Raw genomic sequence first — 14,948 nt, 5'->3', positions numbered from 1 at the left:
TTCTTACATGGAAAGTTTATATTATGTTATGAATTAGGTCTTTATGTTTCTTTTGTTAAAGGTTATTAAGTGTTTACAGTAAAGGTTAAATGCTGCGATTACTAAGGCGTACATTTAGTCGCCGTGGCAGGCGGCGACCAAAAGCTGCCACAAATCGCCCAGGAGTTTCGGAATCAGGAATTCACATTCCAGCTCCAGATGGAAAAAGAGGAAAATCGATTATTACTGCACGAGTAATTTTGTTGGATGGCACTGATGTTTCTGTTGATGTACCTGTAAGTTTTCATTATATTAAAATGTCTTTGTTGGTTTTAATATTGTTTTTAATAAATACATTTTTTGGTTGTTAAATAACCTTATATTATATACATTGCTATTAAATTGTTTGTTTAATACGGCTTTAAAATTGTACTTTTTAAATAGACTTACCTTTATTTCGAAACTTTATTCGTAAGATAATCTAGTAAAATTCTCGAATCCCAAATTGAATCACTTCCGTGATTGATCTAAATACTTCCTGTACTTCGCTGTTTAAATTATTTATTTGTTTTTTTAACAGAAAAAGGCTCTGGGTGAAGTCTTGTACCAGCAAGTTATCTCTTATCATTTGGATTTGATAGAAGTCGATTATTTTGGTTTACAGTTTATGGATGTCAATCAGGTATTAGGTTGTTTAATACCAAACAGTCCATGTTTTAAAAAAAAGAAAGTTAATTGATAAAATATTGTTATTTAAAAAAAGTTATTAGTGATAACTTTTTTAGGTGTGTAAAATACTTTTTCTTTTTACATATATACAAATTTAACTGTAAAGGTACCACACTGGCTTGATAAAACTAAAAGGATTACAAAACAAGTTAAAATTGGGCCACCTTACACTTTTCATTTTCGGGTAAAATTCTACTCATCTGAACCCAACTTATTACAAGAAGAATTAACTCGGTAAATTTTTAGCTTGGATTTCAAAGTGCATACCCTTAGTCCTTATTAAACATCATATAGGTTATATATTATATATAAAAAAACAAGTATTCAACTTCATTAAACAGGTCTACCTAAACTTTTTACCCACCTTGAAAAACAGGTACCAGTTTTTCTTACAACTGAAACAAGATATTCTTCAAGAAAAACTTCCTTGTCCATTTGATGTGGCTGTACAGCTATCAGGATATGCTTTACAATGTAAGTTATGTAAATAGTTTCAATTTACTAACAATGTGTCAATTTTATATCTTTACTTGCCAATTTTGTTTTGTAACAAAAATTTAATTATAGCTTTTTAAATAAGGTAAAGCATGAAGTCTTGTATACTGTTATTGTTTGTTAATGCCTAAATGTTTATTGTTTATTGCTTAACATAACCAGGGAACGAAATAACGGGTCGCTATTTGCTAAAAGCGAATCGTTTTTTAAAATTAGCGAATCGTTTTTTGCAAATATATTAGAAATAGCGAATCAACCAAAAAAGGTTCAGGGAATATTAAAACTTTTGTGTGTATTTGTGTATTTTTCGATCTATTTTAAACCGGTTTCGAACAATTTAATTACATCAACATAATCTTGCGTAAATGTAGGTTACTATAGGGCATTTAATAACAATAACTTTCCATGTTTGGCAATGCGTAAACATCACTCTCGGGTTCGTTTAGTTATTGCGCAATTTTTTAAATGCATAACACAGCTTTAAAGTAATCAAAAATGTATCGTTTTTTGTGCGAAATATTCTTAACGATTGTTTAACAATACGTTACATTTTAAAAATGCCACGCAACGCGTCAAGTGTTACAAAAAAACAAATATTATGACTTGAACCTAATAATTACTCTAAAAATGCGACCTCATTTTTAGCGAATCGTTTTTTAAACGTTAATTCGTACCCTGATAACAATAATTGTAAACATATGATAAATCGGATTAGCACATGTTAATTATGTAGAAGTATTAAGTCATAATGCTGCATTAATTATTTGCTTTTAGCTGAACTTGGTGACTATGACCCCGAAGTGCATAATCCATATTTAATATCCGAGTTTAGATTTGTTCCTGAACAAACTGAGACATTTGAGTTAGCAGTCGTTGAAGCATACAAGAAGTCAAAGTATAAATACCTTAAATACTTATTTAATAAAATATTTATACCTTTAGCTTTATTGCTTTGCTTTAATGTAATTATTATCATTGTATGTGATGTATTATACCAGCAAAGGGTTCTATTGTTTTTTTATTGTAAGTATTTATAAATTTTCGGGACATTAAGGGGACAGACACCTGCCGAAGCCGAGTTGAATTATCTTAATATTGCAAAGTGGAGGGAAATGTATGGTGTTGACATGCACAAAGTTAAGGTATGGCAAAATTACCATTGTCGGGTTGCTTTATTGTTTTTTTGGGTTACACCTTTTGCACTTACATACAAAATTATGTCAGATATAAATCTTCTTTTTTTTATTTATGTATGTATTACAGGGTAAAGATGGAAATGAGTACAGCTTAGGTCTTACCCCTACAGGAGTATTGGTATTCGAGGGCGAACAAAAAATTGGTTTATTTTTCTGGCCTAAGATTAAGAAACTAGACTTCAAAGGAAAAAGACTTTTACTAGTTGTTACAGAAGATGACGACAGAGTAAGTTTTATCTAATTACATTTTTAAGTTTGTGTATTCACCCTTTTATTCTATACCTAATCCAATAAATATGTTATATACAGTAAATTTATTATTAATTTTTTTGCTTAAAATTGTTTAAGTTTAAGGTTTTGTGTTAATTTTAAATTAGTAGTATGCTTTATTTTGCTTATGTAAGATACTTTAGTTTTATCGCTTGCTTTGTAATTCTGGTTCACAGGGAATGGAACAGGAACATACGTTTGTATTTCGATTGGATCATCCTAAAGCTTGTAAACATCTGTGGAAGTGTGCGGTTGAACATCATGCCTTCTTTAGGTTAAAGGAAAATGTCAACAGACCACAAAGACAACAAATGCTTCGTCTTGGTTCGACGTAAGTAAAGGGCAAAAAATTAATTTTAGCCCATTTTTTATGTTTACACACTATTCTTTGTACTAGTTAAATACTACTGGTTTTAAAAATTTTTTTGCTTTGACTAAAAAGCTATTTTTTTTAAACAGATTTAGACCAAGTGTGCGAACTGAATTTCAAATTACCCGCAATCAGGGTCCCAGAAAATCTGTCAACTTTGAAAGAAGGCCTAGTAAAAGATATTCACGCAGGCCAAGTTTTAAAAGATGTAAGTCTGTTAATAATTAACTTGTAGGTTAAGGAAGATGATTGGTAATGAGAAATTTTTTATTATGTAATGCCTATTTGTCATGTCATATTGAGAAAGAGAATTCCCATTTTACACTATGGAGATTTTTTTCTTCAATTAAACTAAAATTTTAAAAATTTGTTAAATTTATTTAGAATTTTTGTATTTTGCTTTATTTTTTATTTGTAAGTCATTTTAAAAAAATTTTTAAGCCATGCAACAAAGACCGCAACCCACAGAAGATAAGCCATTTAGCCGATATGTTCCCCAACATGGTCCTGCTGCTCCATCTGTACCAATAAAAAAACAACAACAATATAACAGGTTGGTTTATAACAGCATACTATCATTTTTTAATTTAAATTGTTATTTTTATTTTGCCTAATTTTTAGGTTTTATTTTTAAATGTTATTTAAATTTAATATTTTTGCAGATCAAACCCACCAAATCAACAAAACAATGGACAAAAGCCACAATACAGTCGAGCTAGTGCTAGGCAAGCTTACGGGATTGAAGTTTAACCATTTTGTATTTGATCTGATTTTTATTGTTTCTAAATTCTAACAAAACAGTTTTAATTTTTTTAAATGATCATGTAATGAATTTTTTTTAATTCTTACTATGTTGATATAATAATTATAATAGCGTCCTTCATGTTTTTTTTTTATAAATAATGGTATATTTTTATACAATGGTTGTTGTTCATACATTACACACTAAAATAGTGCTTTTCCATTTTTTAACACTTTTATATTTTTTGTTTTTTTGTGACGTATTCTTAAAACTCTGTAAAATAATTGCCAGTTTTAATTTTTATGGTACTCGATATTATGGCTAACCTGTTGAGTAACATTTACACTTTCGTTTATATTTCTTTGTTTAATAACTAGTAACATATAAGCTTTGCATAAATGTGAAGAGCTTTAAGTCATATAAAGGTTTATTTACCACCTTTTTTTGTATATACGTATTTTTTTTACTTATCTGCTCATTGTACCAATTTTTCTGTATGCATTTTATATATATGTGCTTTTTATCACCCTTTCCTATATCATGAAAGGGTGCATAGTTGTTTTAACAGACTGCAGTTATATTGTTGAGTTTGAAACTGGGTTTTGTTTTGACCAATCGGTTCTATTTTTAAATAATTGCGTTTTATCTGTGTATTATTTTTGTAATTCTAATGAATTGGCTTGGTACTTAAAAAAAATTTTAATCTTTGTTATGCACTTTGCTTCAACTGTTTCTGTATTAAGCTTTTTTTTAAATGATTTGATACGACCTTGATGGTTTAAAATTTTAATGGTACATATGATAATGAATTTTTAACGAATGTGGTACATGTTTTTTCTTTGCCGCCCTATCGCCAGTGTATGTTCATATATTATGCAAAACACAGCATTTCTTTAGCAAAAGCTGTTTTTTACCCAAAATGGTTTTATGGCTGTCTGCCCTTATATATACGTTCGCACGTGCTTCACTGCCTAGGGCCTAGTCTTACTTGTTTTGCGTGCTTGTAAATTTTAAACAATTCTCTGTATATTAGTCATGGCAGTAATAGGTAAGGTGTTATATGGGCACTTTAGTATTGCGGCACTCTTGCGGTACCACTTTGTCTTGAGCTGTGTTGTAAATTTTGCACCCTTTTGTTGTTTTTAGGACAATCACTTCTCGTAGGGCATTTTGCTAGTTTACATTCGGTTCTTATCTTGCCGATATTTTTCCACTTCACTGACTGTCTCTTTATTTTTGTCACAGACGTTTTAATGTAATTATATTATATAACCTATGTGAATACGTCTGATGTGTGTTTTACAGATCAAACCGTATCAACAGCAGCCTAAAAAACGATCGGTTGTTGCATATTATTTTTATGGTGCATTGTATTTTTTCATTGTGTGTTTAACAAGATTACTTAATACAACTGACGTGTTGCTAGGTATTTACGAGACTGTATTATAGGCAGAAACAGGTATAAGTATTTATGTTATCATTTAAAAAATACTATTGCGTTTAGATATTAATAGGCGATTGTATTTTTTATAACAGTGAATCTACTACATTAAAAAAAGTTTACTTACCAAGACACTACTCGATTATCGTACAATAACATAGATATGTCACGTGACTACTTTTTCATCACAAATTGCTTTATTTACAAAAGCACTTTTTTACTCAAGACATGGCAACTACTAAATTTCTAGAAAATGACCTAAGTCAAGTATCCTTTAAATCCCATAGTTAATTGACCGTTGACTATTTTTTCTTTAAAAAAGTTTTTAACATGGTAATTTAAACTACATAATATATTCTAAAAAAAATAATATTGGCGTTATAACATAAGTATATAAAACGAGTAAAGACAATGTTTTATGTTTTACAAATATTATTGTTAATATGTAATAGCAGTTTTTTAATAACAAACTTGAACATAAAAATATAACTTTACCCACAATAAAATTAAATAAAGTGCATATGTTAAAAAAACTTCAAAATTTTAGCTAAAATCTAACTGCATGGGCATATTTAATAAAAAAAACAATAAATAAAGAAAGTATTTCTACATATTACTTAAATAAGAATAGTAAGGTGTAAAAGCTTCGCAAAACAAGCTACTATAGATTGTGATATATTAAAAAGGCAAAAAAATTAAGTAATACAAAGACACCAAATAAAATAATTTCTAATAAATAAAATAGAGCACCTTACCATATATTAGGTTTTTTAAATAAATAAGTTTGTTCAATATTTCTAATACACATTTAGTCATATATATATATAAACAAAACAAAGTAATCTACTTTTGGCTTTAAAAATATGCTTCATATGTTAAGTATATACTAAAAAATAAATTTACATTTTTACAGGTAGACTTTCATTAGTGATGGCTGTTCTTTTCATCCAGGATTGAATAGTGGGGACAAGAAGTCCTCCCAGAAGCATTTGCATTGGGTGATAAATAAGCAGAGGAATAGAAATGAGGGAAAGAGCATCTGATCCAAGGTAAATAATCTTAATCATTGGAATTCCTAATCAAAAATAAAAGTTTCAAAATATACATGTATATATAATAATTTTTTTTTTAGATATTGATAAAAAAATAATTTTTAGATATTGTAACTTTTTTACCGCTAGTCAATTGCCTGCCTTACTAGCTGTATTTAAGCTCCATTATATATATATATATATATATATATATATGTCAACTAACTGGAAATAAAGGTAAAAAACATTAAAAACAATAATATAAACCTACCCAGTGTAAGTGATTTATGTGTTGCACAAAACATTGCACAAACAGTATCAGCTGGACTAAAATTTAAAAATGTCAGGCGAGTTGTTGTAAGAAACACTAAACCTAACAGAAATAGCTGAACACAACATACTAAAAATTAAAAAAAACAAAAGTTTTAGTTTTAATCTTTATTTTACTATATAAACAATTTTTTACTAAATTTACATGTTACCCCAGACAATATTTTTTTATATTTTACACATTACTTTTATAACTTAAATAATAGATAAAAGATAAACTTACAAAATTTAATAATTACCTGTAGCAGCAATTGCCAAAAGGTCAAACTTATTTATATTGAGGGAGGTATTGGAAAAAGTGTCACAAAATGTTGTGTAAATAATAAGCAGTAAAACAAGACTGCCTATTGTTCCAAATGGTGGCTTTGTTCTTTCTAACCAACCCTTTATAAAAAGTCGAACAATCTAAAAAAAAAAATACATAAAAATGCATGCAACTAACAAAAATATAAAAAACCTGAATTTAAGTTAAATGAAATAAAATGTTGTGGCGAGTAAGCAATTTAATTACTTGCATATTACAACTTATATTCTTATATTCTAAATCTTACCTGGCCACAAATAATAGGAACAACAACAGTCATAAACAAACTAAAAAAAATGTGAGTAAATGGAACAGTGGAGGAAGATCCCATCTAAAACAAATTTTAATTTATTATATAAAAAAAAAAACTTAGAAAATAAGGCTTTTAATAATAATAATTTAAACAAAATAAATCAAAAATTATTGAAATTTAATGAAATAAAGTTTTTTTTAACTAAAATTGGCATGTGAAAAACAATATTAAAAATGGTACTCACGAATAAAAACACTAACAATGGCGTAACAACAATTCCTAGAAAACTACCAAACGCCGAATTGAAAATAGCAGCAGCGTCATTTCCCCCAACTGCTTTAGTTAAAATAACTGCAGATGATACAGGGGGTGGCATGCAACTAACAACCTGTAATCTAAGTAAAATAAATATAAATTACACACAAAATAAACAAGCGGGGCAATAAGAATAATTAACTAATAAAACATAAAAACTAAAGGCCTGTAAATTTACTTCTATTTTAAAGTATGAACTGCAGCATGGTCAATTTTGTAATCTTTTTATTAATAACATTTTCGTAGTACTTACATGTGAAAATTTTTGCCTTTACTTGTTATTTATTTTTTAACTTTATTATCTCACCCTTGCAGTAGATGTTCGTTTAACGAAAATTGGTTTAGAAAAAAATGAAGTAAAGCCCACATGAAACAAGGAGTAAATAAAAGTGTAAAACTTTGAATAAATCCATGAATTTGAACCTAAATAATTGAAATCACTGTAAATTAATATAGAAAATGTGATTATATTTATATATATATATATATACAAAATTTTAATTAAAAACAAAATATGTTAATACAGGTTATTTTAGTCGATGTAAGCAGTTGCTACCTTCATTAAAGCTTTTTTGAGTTCTTCAGATTTTAAAGATAATCCACTATTAAAGAAAATTAATGACACGGCAATATATTTAACAGTGATTTCTGGCATTAAGGGTCCTAAAATACAAAAAAAAAATTATGTAAAATTTAAATGATATATATACCATTTCATTAATATATTATGTTACAATACTCGTAGATCCAGCATTGATGTGCCATTGCCAATTTTAGATGCTATTGACATATTTAAAAAAATGCAAAACTATTAACCAGATGTGGGGTAATATTTTAACAAACCGACAGCGTGGTGTAGTGGTAAGAACACTTGCTATACCACACATGAGGTCGTGGGTTCAATCCCCACTGATCTTATGCTGTAGCGCCCTTGAGTAAAGCGCTATAAACAGTATGAACTCCTGCTCAGCCAGCACCAAATCAGCAGCATAATTACTGGGCAATTATAATCTATAATATCTCAAACTGCCACAGGCAACTCGAGACTGGGTCGGAGTAACTGATGTTACTCTATGTTTAAGTCGCGCATTCGACTTACCCACATCAAGGATAAAGATATAAACGAAAAAAAAAAAAAAAGAAATACTGCACCAAAATAATACAAAATAAATTTCAATTTTTTTTATATTTTATGCTGATAAATAATTGACTATAAACATTTTAAAAAAATACCTCCTTTAACTCCAATTTTTGGGCTTGCTTTAGCTAGTAAAATAACAGTCGCAATTCCGATAATAAACCAATGCTTTACAATTCTTTCTTGAAAAGAACCGGAAACCTGCAACCCAGCATACGATTTTGACTTTATCCAATTCATCTTTTAATACAATGATTATAATAAGTGTGTAAATGTTGCAACCCTATTTAAATTGCCAGATCGTAGTCGTAGAATTAAGTCACAACTCACAGACTCACAACCGTTACTACCACTAACAACTAACAGAAGACAAGACTGCCAAATTTTAAACGTGTCAAGTTGAATTCACAATTATGCCTGTATACACAAAAAATGCATTAAAATTTATTCAAACAAATTTAAAACTAACTAAATAGCAACATACTTATAAGCTTTTACTGCCTATAAGCTTTTAATTCACGCAACACAGATTTCACAAATCAGCTGATCGAGTTGTGACTTTACTACATCATCTGCTAGTTACGCTTCATTAACATTACTAAATTTTAGGTATTTTATGGTATTATAAACACATTAAAGCAATTTTGTGCATGTTTAACCAAACTTATTAAAATAATGTTTACTAATATCTTTTCTCCATTTTTTTTAATTAACGTAAGAAAAACTATTTTATAACTAGGAACTGATTAAAGGTTTTACTAATGGAAATTTATTATATTTCCAATAAACTTTATCCACGTTGCTGGTAAAACCGGTCTGTGGCGTCGAAAGTAAACAAACAAAATTTAACTTTCTTATTGTTGCTAACAGAATAATAATAATTTCTGTAACAGGATCGATTTTAAACATACAACACAAAGTTAACTTTTTAAGCTGTTAAAATGTTTACTATTTTTGTTTTACAGTCCCAAAAAGTAAACGGTGGTGTTTTCTTTTCGCCTTAGAGTCGGGGAATTAAAAATTAGTGACAAATTTTATTTTTTAGTTATAAAAACCACACCCTCTAATAAATTTAATTTAAAAGCCTTTTTAATATTTGGTATATAACATAAAAGTTTGTAAATACAATTAATCTTCCTAAGTTGCTGTCATACAAGTAAAGTCTTCTTAGCATAATGTCTATCGTGCTGGTTACAGTTTTTTTTAATAAAAAACTGTAAATTAACGACTTCATGGCATTTATAAGTAGCTTAAACAGAAACCAAATGAGTTTTACTGAATCGACAACATTTTAAGCAATTGTAAAATTGTGACGTCACACGCGAATAGGAGAGTTGAAAGGTCGTTATTGTCTTTCTTATTCAATGCGTCTGGCGGGAAAATGATGAGATCTTCGGTATCTTTTACTCTTCCTCTTTCGTGTCAAATATGTCTTGGAAAGGTAAAAATAAACAACTTTGAATATTTTATTACTGTGTAGTTTTTTAATGTCATTAAACTTGTTAAGATATTTATTTAACGATATCGTTATAATGGTTTAGATCGAATATTGTCAGATTGTGGCCAACTTTGACGCTGCTAAGTTTAATCAAGCAATTTTAAAATTCACGATAACAAAAAAGTAAATACTTCTAATTCATTTAAAGGTAAAGGAGCCAGTTACTTGCTCAAACCACCATGTGTTTTGTAGTTCTTGCATGAACTTATGGCTTGACAAAAATAGTCGTTGTCCAACATGCAGAGTGGAAATAACACCACATAGTCCAGTCCGACGCATTATAGGTTAGTAAACTTTGTGTTGAGGCCCAATGGATAATTTTTTTTACTTCAACTCAAAAAATAAAAAAAAAATACAAACTTAGTTAAATAAATGGTCCAAAATTTCTTTTTAGTATTTTTTTAATATAATTTTCTTTTTGTGGGTAGATCAACCCTCTTTAAAATTCTTAATTAAATCTCTACAAAAGCAAAAAATATGCATTGTTTTTCTTATTCTCACAATAAACTAATATTTATTTAAATGACTGCATTCTTATAGGAGGAGTAGTTGAAAGTAGTGAAGGAACAAATCGAACTTCATCAAAAGAATTAAGAAGAGCTCGTTCTGAATTAATTTTAAAGGAATATGAGGTTTAAGACTTCAGTTTCTACTTTTATAATATATTTTTATTATTTAAGATGAATTAACATAATTAGCTAAGTTTATTTATAATTATTATTTAAATATTTAGGATGAGATTTTGCAGCTTGAAAATGCTGTGGATAAGTTAAAACAAGAAAATAATGCACTTAATGATCAGTTAAAATCAACTCAATCCCTTCCTTGCACATCAAATGAGTATTTTGTTAAAACTGAACCTCAATACTGTGGAAGTCGTGAACATGCCAGTAATATGGACATGCTGGCTAACCTTTCTGAACGATTACAAGAGACCACAAAAACTTACAAAAAAACAAAAAAGGAACTGAGTGACTTAAGAAATGTAGGTGTTGTAAAATATTTTAATTTTTACATTAATTTTGATTAATAATGGTAAAATGGACTTAATTTTTAGACAAACGAAGTCTTGATGAAGCAAAATGATGATTTAAAACGAGAAAATCAAAAAATTCGAATGGAGTTTTTAACAAGATCACCAGCAAAGTATGAAAAGATTTATTAACTATAGTAATACCTTAGTAAAACTTAATTTTAATTTTTTTTATACGTTTTATTTAGATTTGGAAGGCTGACGGTTGCAACATTGGAGTCCAGATTGGAAGCATCTGAAAAGCAGAAATCACAACTGGAAAAAGCACTTGAAAGAAATGACAAGTATACAGAGCAATTAGAAAATGAGGTTAAAGAACTAAAATCTACTCAGAAAAAGCATGAAGTTACACCAATTCATGAGGCACCAATTCTTTTGTCTATAATTAATGAGAAACAAAATTCCAGTCGCTTAAAGGAAACCCCTTTTACGAAGCTTCAGACTTTATCGATAAACACCCCGAAAGCTCAATATGATCACTCATCTCTTGATGTGTCTATACAATCATTTAATGATTTATGTGATTCACAATTGACAAGTAGCAGCCACAATAATGACAGCTTGGAGGGATTTTTTGAGGTACAGCAACCAGAAAGTGCATCCACTACTCAAAAGTCCTCTTTTAGTAGAAAGCTGCAATTTGATGAGGCTATTTCTAACAACATTAATTCCATTAACAGAAAAGGTTAGATATTTATTTTTAGCTTGCATGTTTTTTTATTAACAATTGTTTTTTAGCAGTTTATAACATTGGAATGGAATTGCCTTCTGAGCTAATTGATGATCCCCCTTTTAAGAGTATGACCGGTAACATGTGTAGTAATTATGATGCCACATTAAATGTAGTAAACTTGTCACAATCTCCTTCTTCCCAGGACTTATTTAAACCAGCTCCATCTCCAACAACAGGTTTGTGTTGCATTTCATTTTCAACTGATAGTAATAATAAATGTAAGCAAAACCATGAAGGGTTTGTTTTTTAATTTTAATAAAGAGGGTGTGCTTTAAAAAACAACAGTGTTACCCATTTTGACGTGTGTAAAATTGAATATTTCTCACAATAGCAATGAAAACCACTATCGATGCTGGAGGTTCTAGAATAACGATGTCACACCTTAGTGCTGCGGATCAGGATGCATTTTCTCGCCCAAACTCTGCTCCCAGTCGCACTTTTCTTCTAAGTGGATCACGATTTTCCGCTCTAAGACCACTAGATTCGGAAACCAATACCAAAAATACTGAATTTCAACCAGTAAAATGGTAAAACCCTCAATTAAATTTCAAAATTACAATGCTATAATTTTGTATGCTTTAATAAATAACTTCTAATGTTTAGTATTTCGCCAATGGACATGTTTAACAGTTCTCAAAAAGAAGATGAAAGGTAAGCGATTTTTAAGTGTAAATTAATTTTTGCTTCAAGTTTAAGTCTTTTATTGTTTAGATCAAGAAGTCCAGTAAAGAAATTAGTGCAGCCTGATCTTTTGATAAACACAAAGTGGAAAGCTAAAGTTCCAGAAGGTAAAACATAAAAAAATATATACAAGGCCTTGTATAAATTTTAGGTAAAAAAAATTAACATCTAATTTTTTAGGTGTAACTGTAATACAAGAAGCCTTAAGAATTGAAGAAGAACCAAAGCAAAACAATTTTTTATCGAGGGTAAACATTCTAAAAAGAAATACATCATTTACCAAGGTTGGCATAATAATCACCTTGTTATACTAACTGGATAAGCATTTAATAGTCATGGAAGTTTTTTTTTGTATATCTCTTTATCCTTAATGTGGAAAAGTCAGATGTGCAACTTATACATAGAGTAACATCAGTTACTCCGACCCAGTCTCGAGTTGCCTGTAGCAGTTTGGGATATTATATAGATTATAATTGCCCGTTAATTATACTGCTGATTAAGTGCTGGCTCAGCAGAAGTTCATACCGTTTATAGCGCCTTACTCAAAGACCCCACAGCATAAGATGGGGATTGAACCAATGATGCATGTGTGGTAGCAAGTGTTCTTACCACTACACCACGCTGCCGGTTTTTGTAAATTAACTTGATTTTGTTTTTAAAGCAAAATTCCTATCCAAGTACTTCGTCACCTCCTTTAAATGAAAACAGAAGAAAGCAAAAATTTTCACACAAAAGATCAGGAGACGAGTTAATTCAAAAAGCCTTAAAATCACCTAAGATTTAGTCAACATTTTTTATTTGGGGTTTTATTTGGTTTTAGATGTATTTTTTAACACTTTTGTTTAAACTTTTTACTTAAATTTTGTTAAGGATCTTGCAACTTTCCCCGAACATCATTTGTTCGCTACCTCCATTTGCTTACAGCTATTTAACTAACAAACTATGCAGATTTTATTGCCAGTAAATTTTAGAAGCCAGCTCAACAAAACACAAAACACAACATCGTGTCAAAATTATTTTAAATAGATGTTAGTATCCGAATAAATTAATTAATCATGGCTTAATTTAGTTATCTATGTTATGTGTATTTTAGTGTAGTTTTTGTTGTCTTTGTTGTTAAAAAATCTCATTTACATTGGAAATAAAATCGTTTTATAAATAAGAGTGGGGTAACTTATATTTAATTTTATAACGTTAAAAAATCTTATGACATTATGCATGTTAATACATACTCTGAAAAATAGGGCGAATCTAAGTAATTAATACGAGTATTAAAGTTTTTTAGGATTCGAGCTCGTCGAAAATTTTATTGGTACTCGGCTTCCGAATCTTACGTATTTTTAAATAAATTGTAACGATTTAATTGTATTTCTCAACTTTTTGAAAAATCAACTTTGATAACGGGTGTTCCGTTCATAAAATCGTGAACTTCGATAAAACTAAACCGTTACTTAAATACGAATGTATTGGAAGTTACTAAGAACGCTGTAATTCTTTTTGTGTTTTAAAGCGAAATTAAGAATACCAGTTGCATGAATCACGTTTTATTAGAGAGACAAAGGATTATTTTAGATATTAAATATAATTTACGCAGAAAAGCTAGAAGTTTTACGCTTTTTTGTAGCGATACTTTTATACGACTACAAAAAACAATTTGTGACTCTAACTCAACAGTTTTATTTCATTAACAAACCTTTTCAAAATAACGTCAAGGTTTGCTTCATATTCTTGTTACACAGCAAAGTTGCGCCACATTCGTCACATTTTTTAATTTGTTACGCCACCGTTTACGATGTAAGTATACAAGTTATCTTCAAAAGGTTGTAGATACAATTTATTAAATTAACATGTCTATCTGCTTATTAAAGTCAAGTTTCGAGTAAACTTCTATATTATAACGACTAATTCGTTTTTGTAGCGAATTTCTGTTCGAAAACAACCTTTTTTTAAATCGTAAGATTTCAATGAACCCCATAAAATTCGATATTTAAGACATTTTTGGTACTTACGTACTTTATCTATGGGAAGCACATCAATGTAACGAAAGTTAAGAGATCCGTTGATGATTTTCAAAGTTAACTTAAAAGTTAAATTTCAACAATCAACTTCGTTAATCGACGATTAACGCATTAACGGTTTGGTGCCCACTTTGGTTGGCATGTAACGAACTAAAAGACATACGCAAGTTTCCGATAATCGTTCTAAAAATACTTGAAATCGCTACCCTTGAACTAAGCAATAAAAATGCAACAATCGCTCAACTGCTACCATTACAAAATTACTTTATGAAAAAAATGAATATTTTTTTAATCCAAAATAATAATAACAAACTATTTAAAATTGGTAGTTTTTGGGCCGTTAAAAAAAAATCACAGATTTTTAGTGTCCAAACAAGGTGAAAAGCAACCCC

The 14,948-nt window shown here is 29.2% G+C and overlaps 3 protein-coding genes across 4 annotated transcripts; 2 read left to right on the top strand and 1 right to left on the bottom strand.

The window, feature by feature from the left end:
- On the top strand, nucleotides 1-5,210 carry LOC145763972 (band 4.1-like protein 5). The gene is made up of 11 exons (XM_082575528.1): nucleotides 1-275; nucleotides 560-661; nucleotides 815-942; nucleotides 1,085-1,182; nucleotides 1,978-2,098; nucleotides 2,258-2,345; nucleotides 2,467-2,625; nucleotides 2,846-3,000; nucleotides 3,129-3,247; nucleotides 3,481-3,592; nucleotides 3,702-5,210. Exons 1-11 carry the CDS (start codon nucleotides 90-92, stop codon nucleotides 3,787-3,789), a joined length of 1,356 nt encoding a protein of 451 aa, XP_082431654.1. The 5' UTR covers nucleotides 1-89; the 3' UTR covers nucleotides 3,790-5,210.
- Nucleotides 5,211-5,666: 456 nt separating this feature from the next.
- On the bottom strand, nucleotides 5,667-9,042 carry LOC145763974 (sodium/bile acid cotransporter 7-A-like). The gene is made up of 8 exons (XM_082575529.1): nucleotides 8,689-9,042; nucleotides 8,012-8,118; nucleotides 7,763-7,878; nucleotides 7,385-7,535; nucleotides 7,135-7,218; nucleotides 6,823-6,988; nucleotides 6,525-6,653; nucleotides 5,667-6,297 (listed from the first exon to the last, which is right to left on the bottom strand). The coding sequence occupies exons 1-8, from the start codon at nucleotides 8,831-8,833 to the stop codon at nucleotides 6,122-6,124; spliced, it is 1,074 nt and encodes a 357-aa protein (XP_082431655.1). The 5' UTR covers nucleotides 8,834-9,042; the 3' UTR covers nucleotides 5,667-6,121.
- A 917-nt stretch (nucleotides 9,043-9,959) lies between these two features.
- On the top strand, nucleotides 9,960-13,592 carry LOC145763971 (uncharacterized). 2 transcript variants are annotated; one of them, XM_082575527.1, is made up of 12 exons: nucleotides 9,960-10,034; nucleotides 10,240-10,375; nucleotides 10,632-10,723; nucleotides 10,825-11,076; nucleotides 11,149-11,237; nucleotides 11,313-11,809; nucleotides 11,866-12,033; nucleotides 12,189-12,384; nucleotides 12,461-12,508; nucleotides 12,569-12,645; nucleotides 12,719-12,822; nucleotides 13,200-13,592. In XM_082575527.1, the coding sequence occupies exons 1-12, from the start codon at nucleotides 9,975-9,977 to the stop codon at nucleotides 13,320-13,322; spliced, it is 1,842 nt and encodes a 613-aa protein (XP_082431653.1). In that variant the 5' UTR covers nucleotides 9,960-9,974; the 3' UTR covers nucleotides 13,323-13,592. The 2 variants fall into 2 exon arrangements, with proteins under 2 accessions (XP_082431653.1, XP_082431652.1); XM_082575526.1 differs by having other exon boundaries at nucleotides 11,863-12,033.
- The last annotated feature ends 1,356 nt before the right edge of the window (nucleotides 13,593-14,948 follow it).

Source organism: Corella eumyota, chromosome 1, assembly GCF_963082875.1.
Source record: "Corella eumyota chromosome 1, kaCorEumy4.1, whole genome shotgun sequence".
NCBI lineage: Eukaryota > Metazoa > Chordata > Ascidiacea > Phlebobranchia > Corellidae > Corella > Corella eumyota.
This window is presented reverse-complemented; position numbering and strand designations above follow the sequence as displayed.

Coding starts and splice junctions, on each gene's coding strand:
- LOC145763972 (XM_082575528.1), top strand. CDS start 90: ATGCTGCGATTACTAAGGCGTACATTTAGTCGCCGTGGCAGGCGGCGA. Junction 3,248..3,480: donor CAGGCCAAGTTTTAAAAGAT/GTAAGTCTGTTA, acceptor AAAATTTTTAAG/CCATGCAACAAAGACCGCAA. Junction 3,593..3,701: donor AAACAACAACAATATAACAG/GTTGGTTTATAA, acceptor ATATTTTTGCAG/ATCAAACCCACCAAATCAAC.
- LOC145763974 (XM_082575529.1), bottom strand. CDS start 8,833: ATGAATTGGATAAAGTCAAAATCGTATGCTGGGTTGCAGGTTTCCGGT. Junction 7,879..8,011: donor TCAAAAAAGCTTTAATGAAG/GTAGCAACTGCT, acceptor TCAATTATTTAG/GTTCAAATTCATGGATTTAT. Junction 6,989..7,134: donor TTCCTATTATTTGTGGCCAG/GTAAGATTTAGA, acceptor TTTTTTTTTTAG/ATTGTTCGACTTTTTATAAA.
- LOC145763971 (XM_082575526.1), top strand. CDS start 9,975: ATGATGAGATCTTCGGTATCTTTTACTCTTCCTCTTTCGTGTCAAATA. Junction 10,035..10,239: donor GTCAAATATGTCTTGGAAAG/GTAAAAATAAAC, acceptor ATTCATTTAAAG/GTAAAGGAGCCAGTTACTTG. Junction 12,509..12,568: donor TCTCAAAAAGAAGATGAAAG/GTAAGCGATTTT, acceptor TTTATTGTTTAG/ATCAAGAAGTCCAGTAAAGA.